The 16,657-nt window shown below is 35.2% G+C and overlaps 1 protein-coding gene across 4 annotated transcripts in view; it reads right to left on the bottom strand.

Moving 5' to 3' along the window:
• The window catches only part of VPS54 (VPS54 subunit of GARP complex), a 96,786-nt gene that overhangs the window by 6,767 nt on the left and 73,362 nt on the right, over positions 1–16,657 (bottom strand). For 3 of the 4 annotated variants that reach the window (XM_007476752.3, XM_056813929.1, XM_056813931.1), the window contains 9 exons: positions 12,140–12,269; positions 10,990–11,171; positions 10,334–10,446; positions 8,876–8,933; positions 7,302–7,407; positions 5,747–5,834; positions 4,767–4,888; positions 4,594–4,674; positions 446–553 (listed from right to left, as the gene is read on the bottom strand). In XM_007476752.3, coding sequence (XP_007476814.1) covers positions 446–553; positions 4,594–4,674; positions 4,767–4,888; positions 5,747–5,834; positions 7,302–7,407; positions 8,876–8,933; positions 10,334–10,446; positions 10,990–11,171; positions 12,140–12,269 — 988 coding nt within the window. The remainder of the gene's footprint in view (positions 1–445; positions 554–4,593; positions 4,675–4,766; positions 4,889–5,746; positions 5,835–7,301; positions 7,408–8,875; positions 8,934–10,333; positions 10,447–10,989; positions 11,172–12,139; positions 12,270–16,657) is intronic. The other variant, XM_056813930.1, reaches the window with a different exon arrangement.

Here is a 16,657-nt window from a genome sequence, read left to right as displayed (position 1 = left end):
TTTGATACTCAAAGTGAGTTGAACAATATGTCTGTGTCTAGTAGAATATATTGTTAACAATCATCAGCTAATTGGCCTATAAATATCACCACCAAATTCTCCCATATAATCCAGTTGATGGAATTTTTTCCCACTAACAGTAGGAAAATATATCATATCTCTCAATAAGTAATAACTTTGATTTTTTTAAACAAATTAATAAATCTGAATCTATGTCCCTTATAACCTGAGACATCAGTACATTAATATGATGTCTTCATTTTTAGAATTGTTATGGACTTTACAGATCAAGGCAGACAGCTGAAATAAATGTCATAAACAACACAGCAGAGATTTTAACTATGAATATTTCATTGGGTCAAAAAAATGGTACATGGTGAGGGATACTTTGATGCTACCAGCATTAACTAATTATATTAATGCAGTTTCAGGAACAGAGACTTGCCTGTGTTTGTTCCTCTGGAAGGAGTTCATATATAGCTTCATGCATTTTTGCCATTTGTTTACAAATATTCCTGAAGCACGTAGAAGGAACAGGAGCTTTCACCTCATACTGGTAACAGAAGATAAGAAAATGTTCACATCTTTGACTGAATGTTAGTTTTACTTGGGGCCACATCAGATATTTTTCTTTTGTGCTCTCTAACTAAAGGCATTGTGGCATGATGGCAAGAGTTCTAGACTATAGTCAGAAAGACCTGGATTAAAATCCCACTTCTGGTACAGGTCCTGTGGCCCTAGACAAATCACTTCTCTGGACCTAAACTTCCTCATTTGAAAAAAATGGGAAAAATAACACCTGTAGTAGGTAAAATATGAGCTATAGAAATGCCAGCCATTAGTAACATACCAACCACTATTACCTAACTCATAGATGGAGTACTTATTCTTACTAGGGCAAAATCACTTAGCCAATTCTATTTCTACTTCCCTATTCGACAATCTTGAAAATTTATAGATATCCCTAAGCTATTTTATACTAGAAAACAATTGGTTGCAAATACCAAGTGATAAATAAATTAAAATGCTCCCTCCAGACCTCCAAGAAATATTGATACATATTACATTAAGGGGGGAAAAAAGAATCTAAGGCAGGTATCTGCTTGTTCAGATCTGTTTTCAATATTATTTTCCTGGCCTGGAATTAAGCTCTCCTTTAATAAGTGAAGTATTCTATAGAGGTTTTCAAAGGGTTTGTCATAATATTGTGGATATTATGGTATTGCAGATAAAAGAAAAATTCCTAAGTAATTTTGTTTAATATAAATCTTTCTTACTTATTATGTATAGGAAACTAAGTATAGCAGTCATGAAATAAACCAAATTTGCCTATTGCTCTTATGGAGTAATCTGAAAACATGTTAAATCCTGAACTCTAAAAAATTCCATAAAATGGTTGTTCCCAAATCTGTAAAGTCCAGTATGCTATGATTTCTCTCAGCAAATATGCAATGAGCAAAAGAAATTTGAGAGCTACTGGTATGACATACATCACCATTTTTATTCCTTTTTTCCTCAAGTAATCAATGGGCAAATACTTCTAGCTACCACCTAAATTATACTTTTCAATCAGTAATATTGAAGATAGTAAATTGGTACAGTCTAAATCATAATTCTTAATTCAACTTATACTTCCCAGTTAAATGATCATTTACAAGATTCTAACTAACTAACTAAAATAGTAAATTCATATCTAGTACTATTCTTTGGTAAAATGTGAAATGTTAGTATCTATTATATTCTAGTAAAATACATATTATAAAAGTCACAAAAACCATGATAATTCTTTAATAGCTTCTTATATTACTGACTTAACTCATCTGTTCTATTAAAAAAAATAATTTCTTTACAGAGGTAGAAGTTCTATGGGGCAGGGTAATATGGATATATAATCAGACTTTTTATGTATTGATCATTTCTGTCAATCTTTTAAAAAATATTTATTATATGGGACAATTCAAAGCCAACACTCCCAATTGTGACACCTCGCTCCCAATTTCACAACATAAAACAGTTGAAGGGGAGAAAAAATATGTAAGGCAGGTATATCCACAGCTTTGTGACCTCATTCCTATTTCAAAGAGCACTGGGAAAGGTAGAAAGAGAGGATAGGGATGTACTTATTTAAAGCCCTAATTATTCCACAACAGTTGGTGAATGTCTGACAAAGAATTAAAATCTAAGTCTTTCCCTGAGTCTTCTACCCCCTTCAGTCAAATTTTTTTAATAAAGCCATCCATGATTTGTCAATACTCCCTCCATAATCTTTTACAATCTGGACTTTTTACTTACCACTCTACTGATTTGCTCTCTCAAAGGTCCCCACAAACCTCCTAATCACAATCTACTGGTCTTGTCTTAGTCTTGAACTCTCTTTGAACTCAGCAGCAGTTGACCACACGGATCTTCTGCACGTCCTGTTTTTACTTGGCTCTCCAAATCCTCTTACTACTCTTCTGTCTCCTTTACTGACTCCTGATCTTTGTTCTGACTCCAAGGTAGATGGAATACCCAGAAGTCCTCTGCTTGGGCTCTTTCTCTCTACTTTCCCCTGTGTACAGATGTCTCCCATGCCCAGAGAGCTCTGACCTCTCTTGAACTCAAGCCCCAGAACCCTGAGTACTTACAGGACAGCCTTCCCCAGGGGTGCTGCTATCATGGAAAGCTCAACATGTCTAAAAAAACTACAACATATTTTCCCCCTCATGCCTGTCACTTATTTCTGTCAGCTGATATCATCATTCAGTCTCCTCTACTTGAAATATATTGTCATTACTTTCTCTTCTCCCTCATCTCTATTTATCTGCATAATCCTTTCAGTTCCTTCTCTGTGGTATCTCTAGCATCTATCCTTGCTTATCCACACAACTGGAAGGATGGAGCCAAGATGGTGACTTAGGAGCACCTACAGCCCAAACCTCTCTGACAATCCTTCCAAAACAATATTTATATGGGGCTTCAAAACAGAAATTCAAACCCAAAAAGAAGTCACTAGACTCTCCTACTGAAAACAACTTTAAAGGTAGGCACAGTGTGTCTATTTTCATGGGATAAGGGAGAGACAGGCTGGCTGAACACCCTCCACCATCCAGTGCTGAGACCAGCAATAAGACCAGGCTGACTATGTGAGCCCTGGGCAGAGACTGGAGCAAAGAGGGTTCACCTCTGACCTACCACACAGGGCTCTCTCTTACAATGGATGGCAGGGAGGAATCAATTGCCCTACTGACTGCCCCCCCTCCCTTCCTGGCTACACTGAAAAATTTGCCCCAGGGCAGGCCAGCTCAGCAGGTTAGCTCAACCAGTTGAATCTAGTATACCAGCAGAGGATGGAGAAAAGAGAAGATTTAGCTTCAGGGCATAACAACTCAAACTCTGGGGTTCAGTAAATCAAGAGAGGATGAGATCCGAGAAACATCAAGCAAAAAAAAAAAAAAACCCAGGGAATTGGATGCAGGCTATGGAAGAGCTCAAAAAGGAATTTAAAAATCAAATGTCCTTGCTTCTCTATTCCCAATGCCACCCTCTCAGTTCATGTCTTAAGTTCTATTCACTTGTACTGTTGTAGCGTCATTCTAAGAGCTTGCTTATTCCAATCTAACTTTCATTATGCTATCAGAATGATCTTTACCCATAAATGAGGTCATGTTTCCTCCTCTCTGCACAAAAATCTGTAACAATTGATTATCCATGGGTTAGAGCTGAAATCCCTCACTTAGTATGGATTCAAATCTTCCATACTCTGGTCTGTCCTTCCAGGCTTTTCTCATACTATTCCCCTACCTTATACTCTAGCCAAACTCACTACTTGCAGCATCCCACAATTTCCCATATCTATGACTGTTCATGATATTCCCCAAGAATGGAATACCCATTTCTCTTTCCCTTTTTCTACCTCTTGAACTCCTGTCTCTTCTTTAAAACTCAAATGTCACCTCTTCCAGAAAGCATTCCTTAATCTCCCTCACCCCCACCCCCATCAACCCTTCCATCTTCAGATCTAATACAGCCTTTGGTTTATACATCTTTTAAACAGTTATATGTAATTTTATATTCTCATTGCCTAAGTCAAACCCTCCTTCTGAACTTATAAGCTGAGTACAGTAGCTTTGTCTTATCTAAACTTTGTGTCTTTCCTGATGCCTACAGTGGAGCACTGTGCTTAATGAATGAATGTTTATTGAATTTAAAATTTTAATTACCTGGTACTTCTACTGCCTTCCTCTAAGACCCTCTTGGATAATAGATCTCATTCTAAAACCTGTCTGTTGGAAGAAGGAATGTGCTTTTCCAACTAAACTAATACAAAATCCCTCCCTGATACTTCCTATATTTTTCCTTACTAGATTTTCTCACCTACCTTGAGGACTTGAGCACACCGTGTTTTTTAAAGTCTGAAAAATATAATTTCCTAGATATCTAGATGCATAGCTATTCCCATTTTCCTAAATAGCATTTTACCAATTAGTGATCAAGATTGGTAAGCCCAAAATAGCCAGTCCAAAAAGTGTACACTACATACAAAGGATCCTAATTAAATTTAAAAGCAATTGTTTCCTTTAAGTATGTCTCATTACTTCCAGGCATCATTACCTTGGATAACAGCTTATCAAATAAGCTATCCATGATCGCTACAAGTTTTGCTGAGATTTCTGCTATGTGGTCATGGTAATCCTGTAATGAAAAAATAGTTTTGGGTTTTAAATTCCAAGGCACATCTATTTAAACAACTAAGAAATTAACTTTATAAAACTTAACTGGAATACCTTAGTGATATGATCAAAATGCCTGAGCATGCTATACTGCTTAGGCTGCAAGCGAGCTTCAAAATGAGCCCGGATCACAGGAATGTAGTGCACAATTAACTGGAGGCAGCGTGAAGAAAGAGCTGTAAGATCCAGGGAAGGCAGACAGGAGAGGAAAAAATGAAAGGGTTATAAATGACTTTAATTGAATAACTTAATTGTGCAAAAATTTAATAATTACATACAATTTCCAGCTGATTTTGTCAATGAAGAAAACAGTGCCAAAGATGACATTCTACCACATTTAAGAAAATTATGTGGCTATGAGCTGTTATTACTTTAGGTTTTTCTCAAAAAAAAAAATGCTCCCAATAAAGCATGCCATACATGTTACATTTAACATATTTTCCAAAATAGCACAACTTCTAAATAATTTATCCTGAATATTAACAATGCTTCTACTTTATACCATTTGCCTAGAAGTCCAGTTTTCAAACATAATTACAAATGCAAATAAATGGCTTTTACTATGTCTGGGAAAAGCTAAGCCTTCCTTTGGATCATGGAGCTTCATCTAACTCTCCAGTCAACTTCAACTTTGCCTCCTCACCTGTACTCTCCCAGCCCCACTCACATTCTACCTCTGGCACAAAGAACTGTTTTCATATCAGTGCTACTGCCTCTGGGTTTAAAGAGCTCACCAAGCTAACTGCTGGATTATCACATTAACCATTACTATGATTACCTAGACCATAAACTCAACTCCTGGCCAAGACACCTCTCAATTTGTTTTTTTACCCAAGAAAAAGTAAACTCTTCAAGGAAAGAGGCAGCCTTGCTTTTGCATTTATACCCCTAGCACCTCAGCACTGTATATGGCAAAATGCTGCCTATGGTTGGAGTTATACGAATGCAATGTACAGTAAAAGCACATCCAACATAAGGAAAACACTAGAACTTTACAACATGAAATTATACTTTTAAAATTCCGATATCCATACCTAAGTTTTTTGTGGTTATTGTTTTCAAGCCAACAACCTGCAACGCCCCTGCTCCAAGAACTAACTGGCAACTTCTTGAGTTGAAATACTATTGGGATGGAAGAAGGAAAACATAATGTACAGATTAAAAACATTTGACATATGATATTAATTTACTACCTCTGAATATAATATTTATAAGGTATTTCCTTCTTATCCACAGACCAAAAAGAAACAAAAATACCTAGACCAAAAAAACTTTCTGGGGAAAAAAACATTCACAATCTTAGAAAAATAATCAAAGCTTCTTATATAAAAACTTAGGCTTTAAAAGAAAATCTTCTATTAGCATACACAAAACCATTGGTGAATCTTAGTAGCCAGTCCACTTTGAAAGTCCTGTTTTCATAAGTTTAACACAGAATGCAATATGGCTTTTCCAAGCTTAAATTAATCAGCATATGTTCATTTTATGAAAAGCATTATGACACTTCCATTTTATTCACTTCACTGGCTTTGATAAAATTACTTTCTAACAGCCATAGCACTGCTGGGTCTGTACCCCAAAGAGATAATGGACACAAAGACTTGTACAAAAATATTCATAGCTGCGCTCTTTGTGGTGGCCCAAAACTGGAAAACGAGGGGATGCCCATCAATTGGGGAATGGCTGAACAAACTGTGGTATATGTTGGTGATGGAATACTATTGTGCAAAAAGGAATAATAAAGTGGAGGAGTTCCATGGAGACTGGAACAACCTCCAGGAAGTGATGCAGAGCGAGAGGAGCAGAACCAGGAGAACATTGTATACAGAGACTAATACACTGTGGTATAATCGAACGTAATGGACTTCTCCATTAGTGGCGGTGTAATGTCCCTGAACAACTTGCAGGGATCCAGGAGAAAAAAACACCATTCATAAGCAAAGGATAAACTATGGGAGTGGAAACACCGAGGAAAAGCAACTGCCTGAATACAGAGGTTGAGGGGACATGACAGAGGAGAGACTCTAAATGAACACTCTAATGCAAATACTATCAACAAAGTAATGGGTTCAAATCAAGAAAACATCTAATGCCCAGTGGACTTATGCGTCGGCTATGGGGGGTGGGGGGGTGGGGAAGGAAATGATCTATGTCTTTAACGAATAATGCTTGGAAATGATCAAATAAAATATATTTTAAAAAAATTACTTTCTAAAAATCTCCTACCATGGTGAAATAAATTATGAAAAAAGTTCAGTGAACTTTTAATTTTCACTTTCATACACAAATTAAAAACAATTCAAGTGGCCTCAGTTACAACCAGCATCTAGCATCTAATAAACAATCATCTTCAGACTTCAGTGTTATTAAAGGGATACTAACTACATGGCTTCTGATAAGGAAGCACTAAATCATGAGAGGCTAAAGGTTGCTTTCTTTCTATCATTTCTTTTAAAATGTGATTCAACTACGTTTGCTTTATCTTGACTTACTTTTTTAAAACTCAAAAAATTCAAATTACATCCCCAAAGCAAGGAAGTACAAAGCTTAATATACAATCTGTTCAATGATGTAAAAAATCATACATACCTTCAATAAATCTGACAGACGAGTAAGCATGTCAGTAGTAACAGATGGGATGTTATCTACACATTGGCAATATTCAAGGATAATTCTTATCAATAGCAATACTGTTCTGTGAGGGGGGGAAACCAACATCAAACTTAGAGAAAAAAGAAAATCAAGCTGATTTAACCATATAAAATTAGAAATCCAATAAAGATTATAAACTTATTTTAAAAAGTGGTGCTTCCTCTCATCTTGTCACTATTAACTCTTATACATTGATCACCAGCATTATACATTAATCATTAGCATTAAACCATCAAAGTCCAAACTCTGGGAGGTGCCAGCAACCTAGAAAGGCTTCTGAATCTGAGCCTGGTTACCTACACTGTCTGTATTCTTTGTCTCAGGCTAGTCAAATTCATAGAGGAACATTCCTAAGAAATGAACTACTAAATGCTGATTTTTAAATTTTCTTACCCCCATCCCATGTAAATTTAATGAAAGCATCTCCTATTGATGTGGTGAGGCTGAGATCTTTACCTGTGGAGAGAATACTCACAATAATTATGTACTAATGTAATCAGTAACAATATAAAGTGGAGAAAACATACGGATACATTTTGGAGGGGAAAAAATTTACTTATACGTTTCCTCCACATAATAATGCTACTAATTACATTAGTACATCACAAAATTTACCATTAAAGTTACAGTTGATAACTGAAATAGAAAGATCTAATTTTCCTAACCTAAATAAGCAATGAATTAAGTCATTAAATATTAAAAGGTTTATAATGCTATTCCATAGAATAACCAGAAATCAAATTAGTGCTATTTGAAAAAACATAAAGTTAAAAAGAAGAATGAAATTTAGTCTCAGTTCAGAAAATGTTGGGGTTTTTTAAAAATTAAAATTTCCTTCATTAGTCATCCAGTTTTTGTAGAATAAATAAAATTTTATGTTAAATATATAACTCTTAGTTATGTGTGCTAATGGAGAAGAAGGCTATGCAACATAAAAAATATACAACGAAAACCACAAATCCAAAAATTATATGTATTTAATATAGCTTTAGAATTAAGAGATGTACCAAATTGGTATGTACAAAAAATATACACATGCAATACAAATGCATACCCTGCTTAACCTCCTCATACATTGGCTCTATTCTTGGGATACTGGGATCTAGAGTTTGGAAAGGGTGGGGAATAAATGCAAGTTCAAAATGCTATGGATTATCAAGAATTTATTGCATATATTTTCACACATATTCTGCTAAAAACCCTTTAATTTAAATGTTGCCACCACAGATTTTCTTAAATAGGAAGCTTTAAATATGATTTGATCTGACACTTTATAAGCCAGAATTTTAATTAAAATTTGATTTTATAAATTAATGCTATTTCTGTGTGACTCAATGAAATCAAAAGTATCAATACTATGACAAAGGTACATTAAGGGTGGTAAAAAAATTATTATGGGTTAAAGGAATTTGAATTTTCCTTCTAACTGTTTTTACCATTATTTTAAAAAGGAAAGAACCTCAAGATTTTAAAATTTTATAAAAATGGCAGAAGCAAAATGTATAACTTACCCAACCACAGCATATGGCTGTCCTTCAACTATCAGGAAGTCAGCAGGTTTTCTCTCTTCTGTAGTAAGGAATTAAAAGAAACACAAATAGCAATGAAAATCAACAAAATCATTAATTACTACAGAAATCACATAAATTGAAGAAATGTTGAACAAATCATTCTCTGTTTAAGGATTGAAACCAATTCATTTCTCAAAAGTGTTTTTCCTTTTAAAACACAGAAGTACCATTTCAGTTCATTATATATTTTCTCTGATTACAGAGTTATGTGTTTTCTCCGATTACAGAGTATTTAATTTCCAAAATGTAAAGGGTACTGGTATATTTAAAAATAAACTTCTGGTCAGAACCCTGAAAGGTCAATTTCAAACCAAAATTGCTATATTTTCAGCATTCATTATTAAATTTAGCAATTTGGGATCTCCACATTAAAAACATTATTGGAGGAGATCTGTGATTTTATCAATGTGAGTAATTATTCTACACATGCAGATAACAATCTCTAGTGAATAGTCTTTAACTTTGGTGTGGTGGCAAAATTCATGAGTCTCCAGACAATCTGGACATGAGCATTTCTGAGCTTGGTTTTAACTCAGTGGACCAATAAGGCAAGGTTTTTCACACTCAAAGACCTGCCAAAGAGGGGCTGAATTCTACTGACCCAAACTTTGCAAAGATTGCCTTGTTCTCCTTGCTACAGTAAGGCATTGGAAGAATTTGTGAAGAATGTATAAAACAAAACTTCTTTTTAATCTTTCAGCCAAGTAATTGACACCACCAACTTTCTAACCAAAGTTCTGCTACATTAGTTGGAAAAAAAATGCCTTCAACAATTGGTAATATGTTGAGGGGTTTCACTTTTTACCCTTTAAAGGCTTTACTACTATTTTGTAGATGATCTCAATGAAGAAAAACAAAAATTGCAGAGAGGAAGCAAGAAAAAGGGAAAAGTCTAATAAAGGGACTAATATGATCTTTTATTTATCCTCCACAGAAAAAGAATAAGGAAATTACTCACTTTTCAGGACAAATACACAACAAATTTAGTTCAAACCAAGAAAAATCTCCAAGAGTTTGCAAATTATAACCAAGATGATAAACTATCTCAAGAACTTGACCCTATCGACTATAAACATTTCATAGAATAAGATGGATCCCTAGTGCTAGAGAGAAATTTAAAAACCATCATATGCAAATATAGTTTAGAACTTCGGGGATTGCTTAGTGTGGGTATTCTCTCCATTTATATATACCACAATCCCTTCAAAACTTGGTAGATGGTCTCTGAGAGTTCTACAGAAAAATTCATCACAATGCATCTGATCAGATAGGCTGGTCCTCTCAGACAACAAAAGTAATGAATCACTGATTCCATAAATTACAAAAATAACAATGTAATGTACAGGGAGATGGGGAAGAGAAAAACACAACACTGAGTTTGTGAAAGACTGAAAATACCTCCAGATTTTTTTTCAGGTAAAGCAATCTTCCCATCTGTTATGGAATCAACAAGATCTTGAAACTCTGCAGGCACATCAGCTTGCTTCCACCGTTCATTCTCTAACAGGAGGCTATTTAAAAGTTAAGATTGAACAAAAGAAGAAAATGAAAGTTGAGAATGTTTTGATGACCTCTTTCTTGTTTGGAGAGAAATATAATTAAAACTAAGTGGGTACAAAATGGATTTAAAAGAGCTTAAATGGGTGCAGAAGCTCATATAATTCAATGGAGTGATATCACTGGTGGGCAAGCATAATAAAGAACTCCTTTCTAAAGTTGTATTTCCACTATGTTCTTAACTGAGGAAGAGATAACAAAGTTAATTTACTTCAATTTGTATGGAGTAGCTGCTACTATCAAGCAAATTTCTAATGTGACAGAAACAGAAATATTCCTCTTATATGCTATTTAATTTTATTTAAAATAATTAAATATTATTGAAAATCCAGTAAGGTGATTTTTAGTTTCCAATTTAAATTTACTTTAAAAAATCATATAGGCTAAGCCAATGTTAGTTAAGCTATTAAGGCTTTCTATCTCACAAATAAGTTTAGTTTGTTAAGGAAAAGTAATTTTTTTTTTAATTAAAAAGCTAAAATGAACACTGCGGATACCTGAGCTTGGTTTTTCTCTCTTCATGAAATCTATTTACAAATTTATTAGCTTGACTCTGAAGAGCCCCACGTAGTGACATGCTTTTTCGACCACAAATCTGTTCAGTATCTAAAATAAATGTTTCCATTAATCGAGAAAGCGCGACGAACTCAGAGGAATTCAACTTCTCAAGAAAGCCATCCTAAATTTATAAAGTAACACAAAAAACTTCTGTCAGAAAGTTAGCAGAGCAGCACGTCATGGTTCAATTTTGAAACCTACTAAATTAAATCCAAACATAATCTACAAACTTAAATACCTAAAATGATCTGTTTCAGCATGATAAATCATATCTCCCAATATTAATGCTCCAGAAATTAAACACACAGAAGTTTAATGTCAAAATTTAAAAACACAAAACTACTGTTACTAATCTATTCAGTTTTATCTCCCACTTCTCCTTGCCCAACAATCAAATTGAGTCACTCATTGTTCCTAAATTCTTCATCTTCCTTTTCTATTCCATACTTTTCCTACCCTCTAAAAACCTACCCAGACTAATTCCAAATGCAGCCTTCCAATAGGAAGTTTTTCAGATCTATCCACCAAAATGCAATCTCTTCCTCCTTGGAATCCCCAGACAGCTTCCTCTGTAATTCTCCAATGGAATTTATAGCCTTCCTTATAATCTGTGATAATACTCTTTAAGTTATCCTTTGAATCAAGTTCCTTGAAGAACTCTATCTAACCTGTATTCCCTCCATAGTTTAGCATGCCATTTGTAGATACTCAATCAACAATTATGAAATCTGACAAATTAACAAAAAAATTCATTTCACTTTAAAAATTTTTAAGTATTTTTACAGTATCACTAATAAATTAGTAAACTTTAAAGCACTGAGTTATTTTATAATTGATAGTTGTTTTGAGAGATTTTGAATTATAAGCAACAAAATTTCAAAATAGAACTTTCTGTCATTTTAAAAATCAATGGCAGCCCAAAGTTTTACATTTTGTTTATTTGGACTACTTTGGACTTTTTAAATTCCATGAACTAAAATCCCCATATCATCTATAAAACAGATCATTTTGATAATAACATATTTATTTATATAGTGCTTTATATTTTGTTTTGTTTTTAATTTCTGAAAATCAGTCAAGTTAGCTAACCTTGGCTCTTGCCATAAGAAATTTGACCGACCGATCATGGCATATATCTGAAGCATTATACAGCAATTCTTGGATGCTATTTGCCAGTTTGTCCAGCTCTAAGTCAGTCAACTTCATGTCCTCACTGACCCTGAAAATGATATGATTATTTAAAAGTAAGTAAGGTGGTAAGACACTCTTCTTTATATCAAACATACTCTAAAAAATAAAGAAATGCTTTAATAGTCAAAAAGGATATAATAATACTATATAATGTTTAAGACTACTTGTGATGAAATAGCTCTTTAAGTATATTCAGAGAGAGTATGCTATTCATGTAAGTGATACTTAGTATATCTAAAAGTTTTCAAGAATTAAAGACAGGTAGGTGAACAGAAAGCCAGGCCTGGAGATGGGAAGTCCTGGGTTCAAATTTGATCTCAGATACATCTTCATTATGTGACCCTGGGCAAATCATTTAACCTCAATTGCTTGGTCCTTACGCTCTTCTGCCTTGGATCCTGATATTTGTATTGATTCTAAGATATAAGGTAAGCGTTTATAGAAAAAAAAAATTAACTTCAAATGTATTTGAAAACCTCATAACAGAAAACCTAATTTCAACACAAAGCAGGTGGATTAGGGCCTCTGGACCTTAGACTAGGGAGATGAGAAGAGGAAGGGATGGAGACCATCATGTTTCAATAATCAAGTAAGAACTTATGGTAACAAAGGAAAGAGTACTAACTCCAGAATCATAGGACCTAAATTCATATGCCTCCTCTAATGCTTTGGCTCCAGCAGAGAGCACAAAAACTAGCCACAAAATCTCAACTTTAGGAGGCACAGGGAGCAATTAGAATTGCATTATATATGTTTCTTCCATAGCCAAATAAAAATTGTGTGTATAAAAAATGCAGATCTTTCTCAATACTAGAAGAAGCAATATAGAGTACTGGAGGGTCAACTCTCTCACTTGGAATTTAGAGCTCCTCAGAGCCTGCCATCCTGCTCCTGCATTTCCACACACATTCCTCCCTTTCCCACACTCTGGCCTAAGCAAATCCTCTTCTTGCTGATGTCCACACTCTAGTTCTCATGTTTGCTTTTGTGGCGGAGCCTCATTTACTTCTATCTTTTAGAATCTCTTACTGACCTTAAGATTCCACTTAAATATCTTCTGCATGAAGTCTTCCCTGACCCTATCAGCTGCTACCATCTTCCCTCACAAAACAATCATATTTTTCTCAGCAAACTGTAAGTCTGGAGAAGAAAGAGGTGCCTCCCCCTTCCCCTTCTTTGTATCCCTTGCACCTGAGCACATAGAAAGTACAAATCCATGTTTTATGAATTGAATTAAACTGGAGTAGGGAAAAAAGGAAAAATCTAAATAGATGGAATCTAAAGCTTTTCTGGAGTTTAGTGAAATGGTGGAAAAATGTGACACAGAAGGTAAGAACTGAACCAGCATTTATTAAAACAATGTTTAAGGCACTGGCCTCAAAAATAATACCAAAAGTGTTCTTGCCTTTGATAGTAATGATAACAATAGCAACAGCTAGTAATTATACAGCACTTTAAGATCTGCAAAGATCTTTATACTTCTCACTTAATTCCAAACACCTCTGTGAAATAGGTGCTCTTATTATCTCCATTTTGCAGTGGAGGAAACAGACTGAGAAAGGTTAAGTGATTTTTCCAGGGACACAAAACTAAGAAGTATCTGAAGTAGTATTCAAACTCAGGTCCTCCTGACTCCAAGCCCAGCACACTGTTCAATAAGTCATCTAGCTGCTCCCAAAAGAACTTACATTCTAAGATTGAGGAGCGGGACAAGGACATACATAATATATACTTAGAAAATGAATGATAAAGATGAAGATGATGTAACTATCACTTATATGATATACTTTACATATAGAATAGTTATATTTAATATATTTATATATGTAAAGTACTTTACAAATTACAAATACTATCTTAAAACAACTTTGTGAGGAAAGTTGCTGCTATTATCCCCATTTTATAATTCTGAGAGAGTTTAAGAAATTTGCCCAAAGTAACAAAGTGGCTAGAAAAATTCAGAGGCCACACTTAAATTCAGGTTTTCCCTATTCCAGGTCTGAAGCTCTACTCTCTGTGCCACCCAGCTGCTCCTGAAGTGCTTTCTAGGCATAAGAAAAGGTCAGTACTATCTCATGATGATAGAAGATAGAGTGGTATTTTAGGTGTAACATTGAATGTATAAAAGGAAAGGAATGGAGGGGCAGAACAAAGATGATGAATTTGGGTAAACCCAGCTAAACTCTCTCAACATTCCCCTCCAAATAGCTTTAAAATATCTCAATCAAATTTGGGAACAGCAGAGTCAAAAAATGTGAGATATTTTTCTGGCCTAACCAAACTCAGGATATTAGCAAGACAAGTATGTAACCCTGGGGGTCTTGGAGGAGGCAACTACAGCTTCCAGAGCTCTCAGCCCAGAAATAGCATGGGGTGGGGGAGGGGCAGGGAGTGGACAACTAGTCAGAAAGATATTATAGGAAACCTTTGGCTGGCACTGATTAGGAACTCTACTGTCCATAAACAGTACTGGGTTGTAGTTCAAGGGTGGAGAGGAGTACTTGTGGTTGGTCACAAAGGAGCAGAAGCCCTGGCTGAAATTCCAAGGCAAAAAGAAAAACCAGTTGCTTATGGCCACTGGAAAGCAGAGTGTCCTTCCTGGGTAAAGACCAGAGCACAGATCAAAAGAACAGTAATCTCTTCCTGGATCATACCATCTTGGAAGCAACAAAAGTTTGCAGACCTCCAGAAAAAAGGCAGCACAAAAAACGTGGAAGCTGGAGACAGTGCTTGCTTGCCCACCCCCAAGAGAGCAGAGTCCAATTTAAACATGAAGTTCAAAGTCAAGCAATAGGATGGAAAAATGCAGAGGGATTGGAACATGATATTCCATTAGGTAAATGAGCTAGGCTTACAACCAAGAATCATCTACCCAGTGAAACTGAGTTATCATTCAGGGGTAAAAAATGAGAGAACTTTCAAGCACTACTGATGAAAAGAACAAAGATAAACACAAGACTCAAGAGAATCATATAAAGGTAAACATGATAGAGTAATCATAAGGATCTAAATAAAATTAAACTATCTGCATTCCTAAATGAGATGATCCATGTAACTCCTAAGAACTTTATCATCATTAAGGCAATTAAAGGAATTTATATAAAGGGCATAGATATGAGCTGGTTATATTGAAATGATTTCCAAAAAAGGAGTGAGAAAGAGTGATAAGAAAGGGGGAAGGAAGAAGCAGAATGGGGAAATTTTCTCACATAAAACAGGTATGCAAGGAAGAGTTTTTATAGTGTAAGGGAAAACAGGGAGGGGGTGGGTCGTAGGCAATGCTTAAAAAAACTTCACTCTCATCAGAAATGGTCAAAAAAGGAAGACTGTATATAGACACACTCAGTGGGTTTAGAAATATAACTTATATACTAGGAAAATAGGAAAAGAAAAGGTAATAGAAAGGAGGGATTATGATAGAACTGGTGGAGGAGAGAGGAAAGGGGCAGATTAGGGAGGTTAGAAGTAAAATAATTTTTTTTCAAAAACCTTTGTTTTCTCCCTTGGTAATGACTCTAAGGCAGAAGGGCCTGTTTACCTAGCCCTTGCTAGGTAAACAGAGTTAAGTGACCTATCCAGAGTCATCCAGCAAGGATGTCTCTGGGGTCACATTGAACCCAGGACCTTCCATCTCCAGGCCTGGCACTCTGCCAACTGAGCCACCTGGCTGCCCCTGAAAAACAGACTTTTGAGATGGACAGGATAAAAAAACAGAGAGAAAAGAAGAAACAGATGAAAATAGGATGGAGAGAAATATGCAACAATCACAATTATTAACATATATGGAATAAACTCACCCATAAAATGGAAGCAGATAGAAGAATGGATTAGAAACCAGAATCTAACAATATATTGTATACAAAAGATACACTTAAGACAGAAAGATAAGCACAGAGTTCAAATAAAGGGCTGGAGCATAATTTAACACACCTTCAGCTGAAGTAAAAAAAGCAAGGGTAGCAATCATGATCTTGGACAAAGAAAAAAAGCAAAACCAGACTTAATTAAAAGACTACATTATGCTAAAAGGTATCACAAACAATGAATACTGAAATTTTTTATAAGTTTCTCTGATAAAGGCCTGATTATATTGGAGAAGTTAGCAAGAGGGAAGGATTCAGTGAGAAAGAGTTCCGTTTTAGGCATGTTGAGTTTGAAGTGCCTTCAGGGCATTCAGCTAGAACTGTTTAATAGACAGTTGATAATGTGAGACTAGAGTTCATTAGAAAAAGTGTGGCTAAATACATAAGTCTAGGAGTCATATGTATTTGGAGCCTATTGCTCACCAAAGATCACCAAAAGAGAATCTGTACCTATGGTAGGACATAGCAGATAGGACATAGAAGATGATTTAGCAAAGGAGAATAATGAGTGGTCAGACAGATAGGAAGAGAACTAAGAGAGAAGACTATGAGG

The sequence above is a fragment of the Monodelphis domestica genome, chromosome 1 (genome assembly GCF_027887165.1).
Source record: "Monodelphis domestica isolate mMonDom1 chromosome 1, mMonDom1.pri, whole genome shotgun sequence".
Lineage (NCBI taxonomy): Eukaryota > Metazoa > Chordata > Mammalia > Didelphimorphia > Didelphidae > Monodelphis > Monodelphis domestica.
Note: the sequence above shows the minus strand (reverse complement) of the source record. Positions and strands in the feature narration are given on the sequence as shown.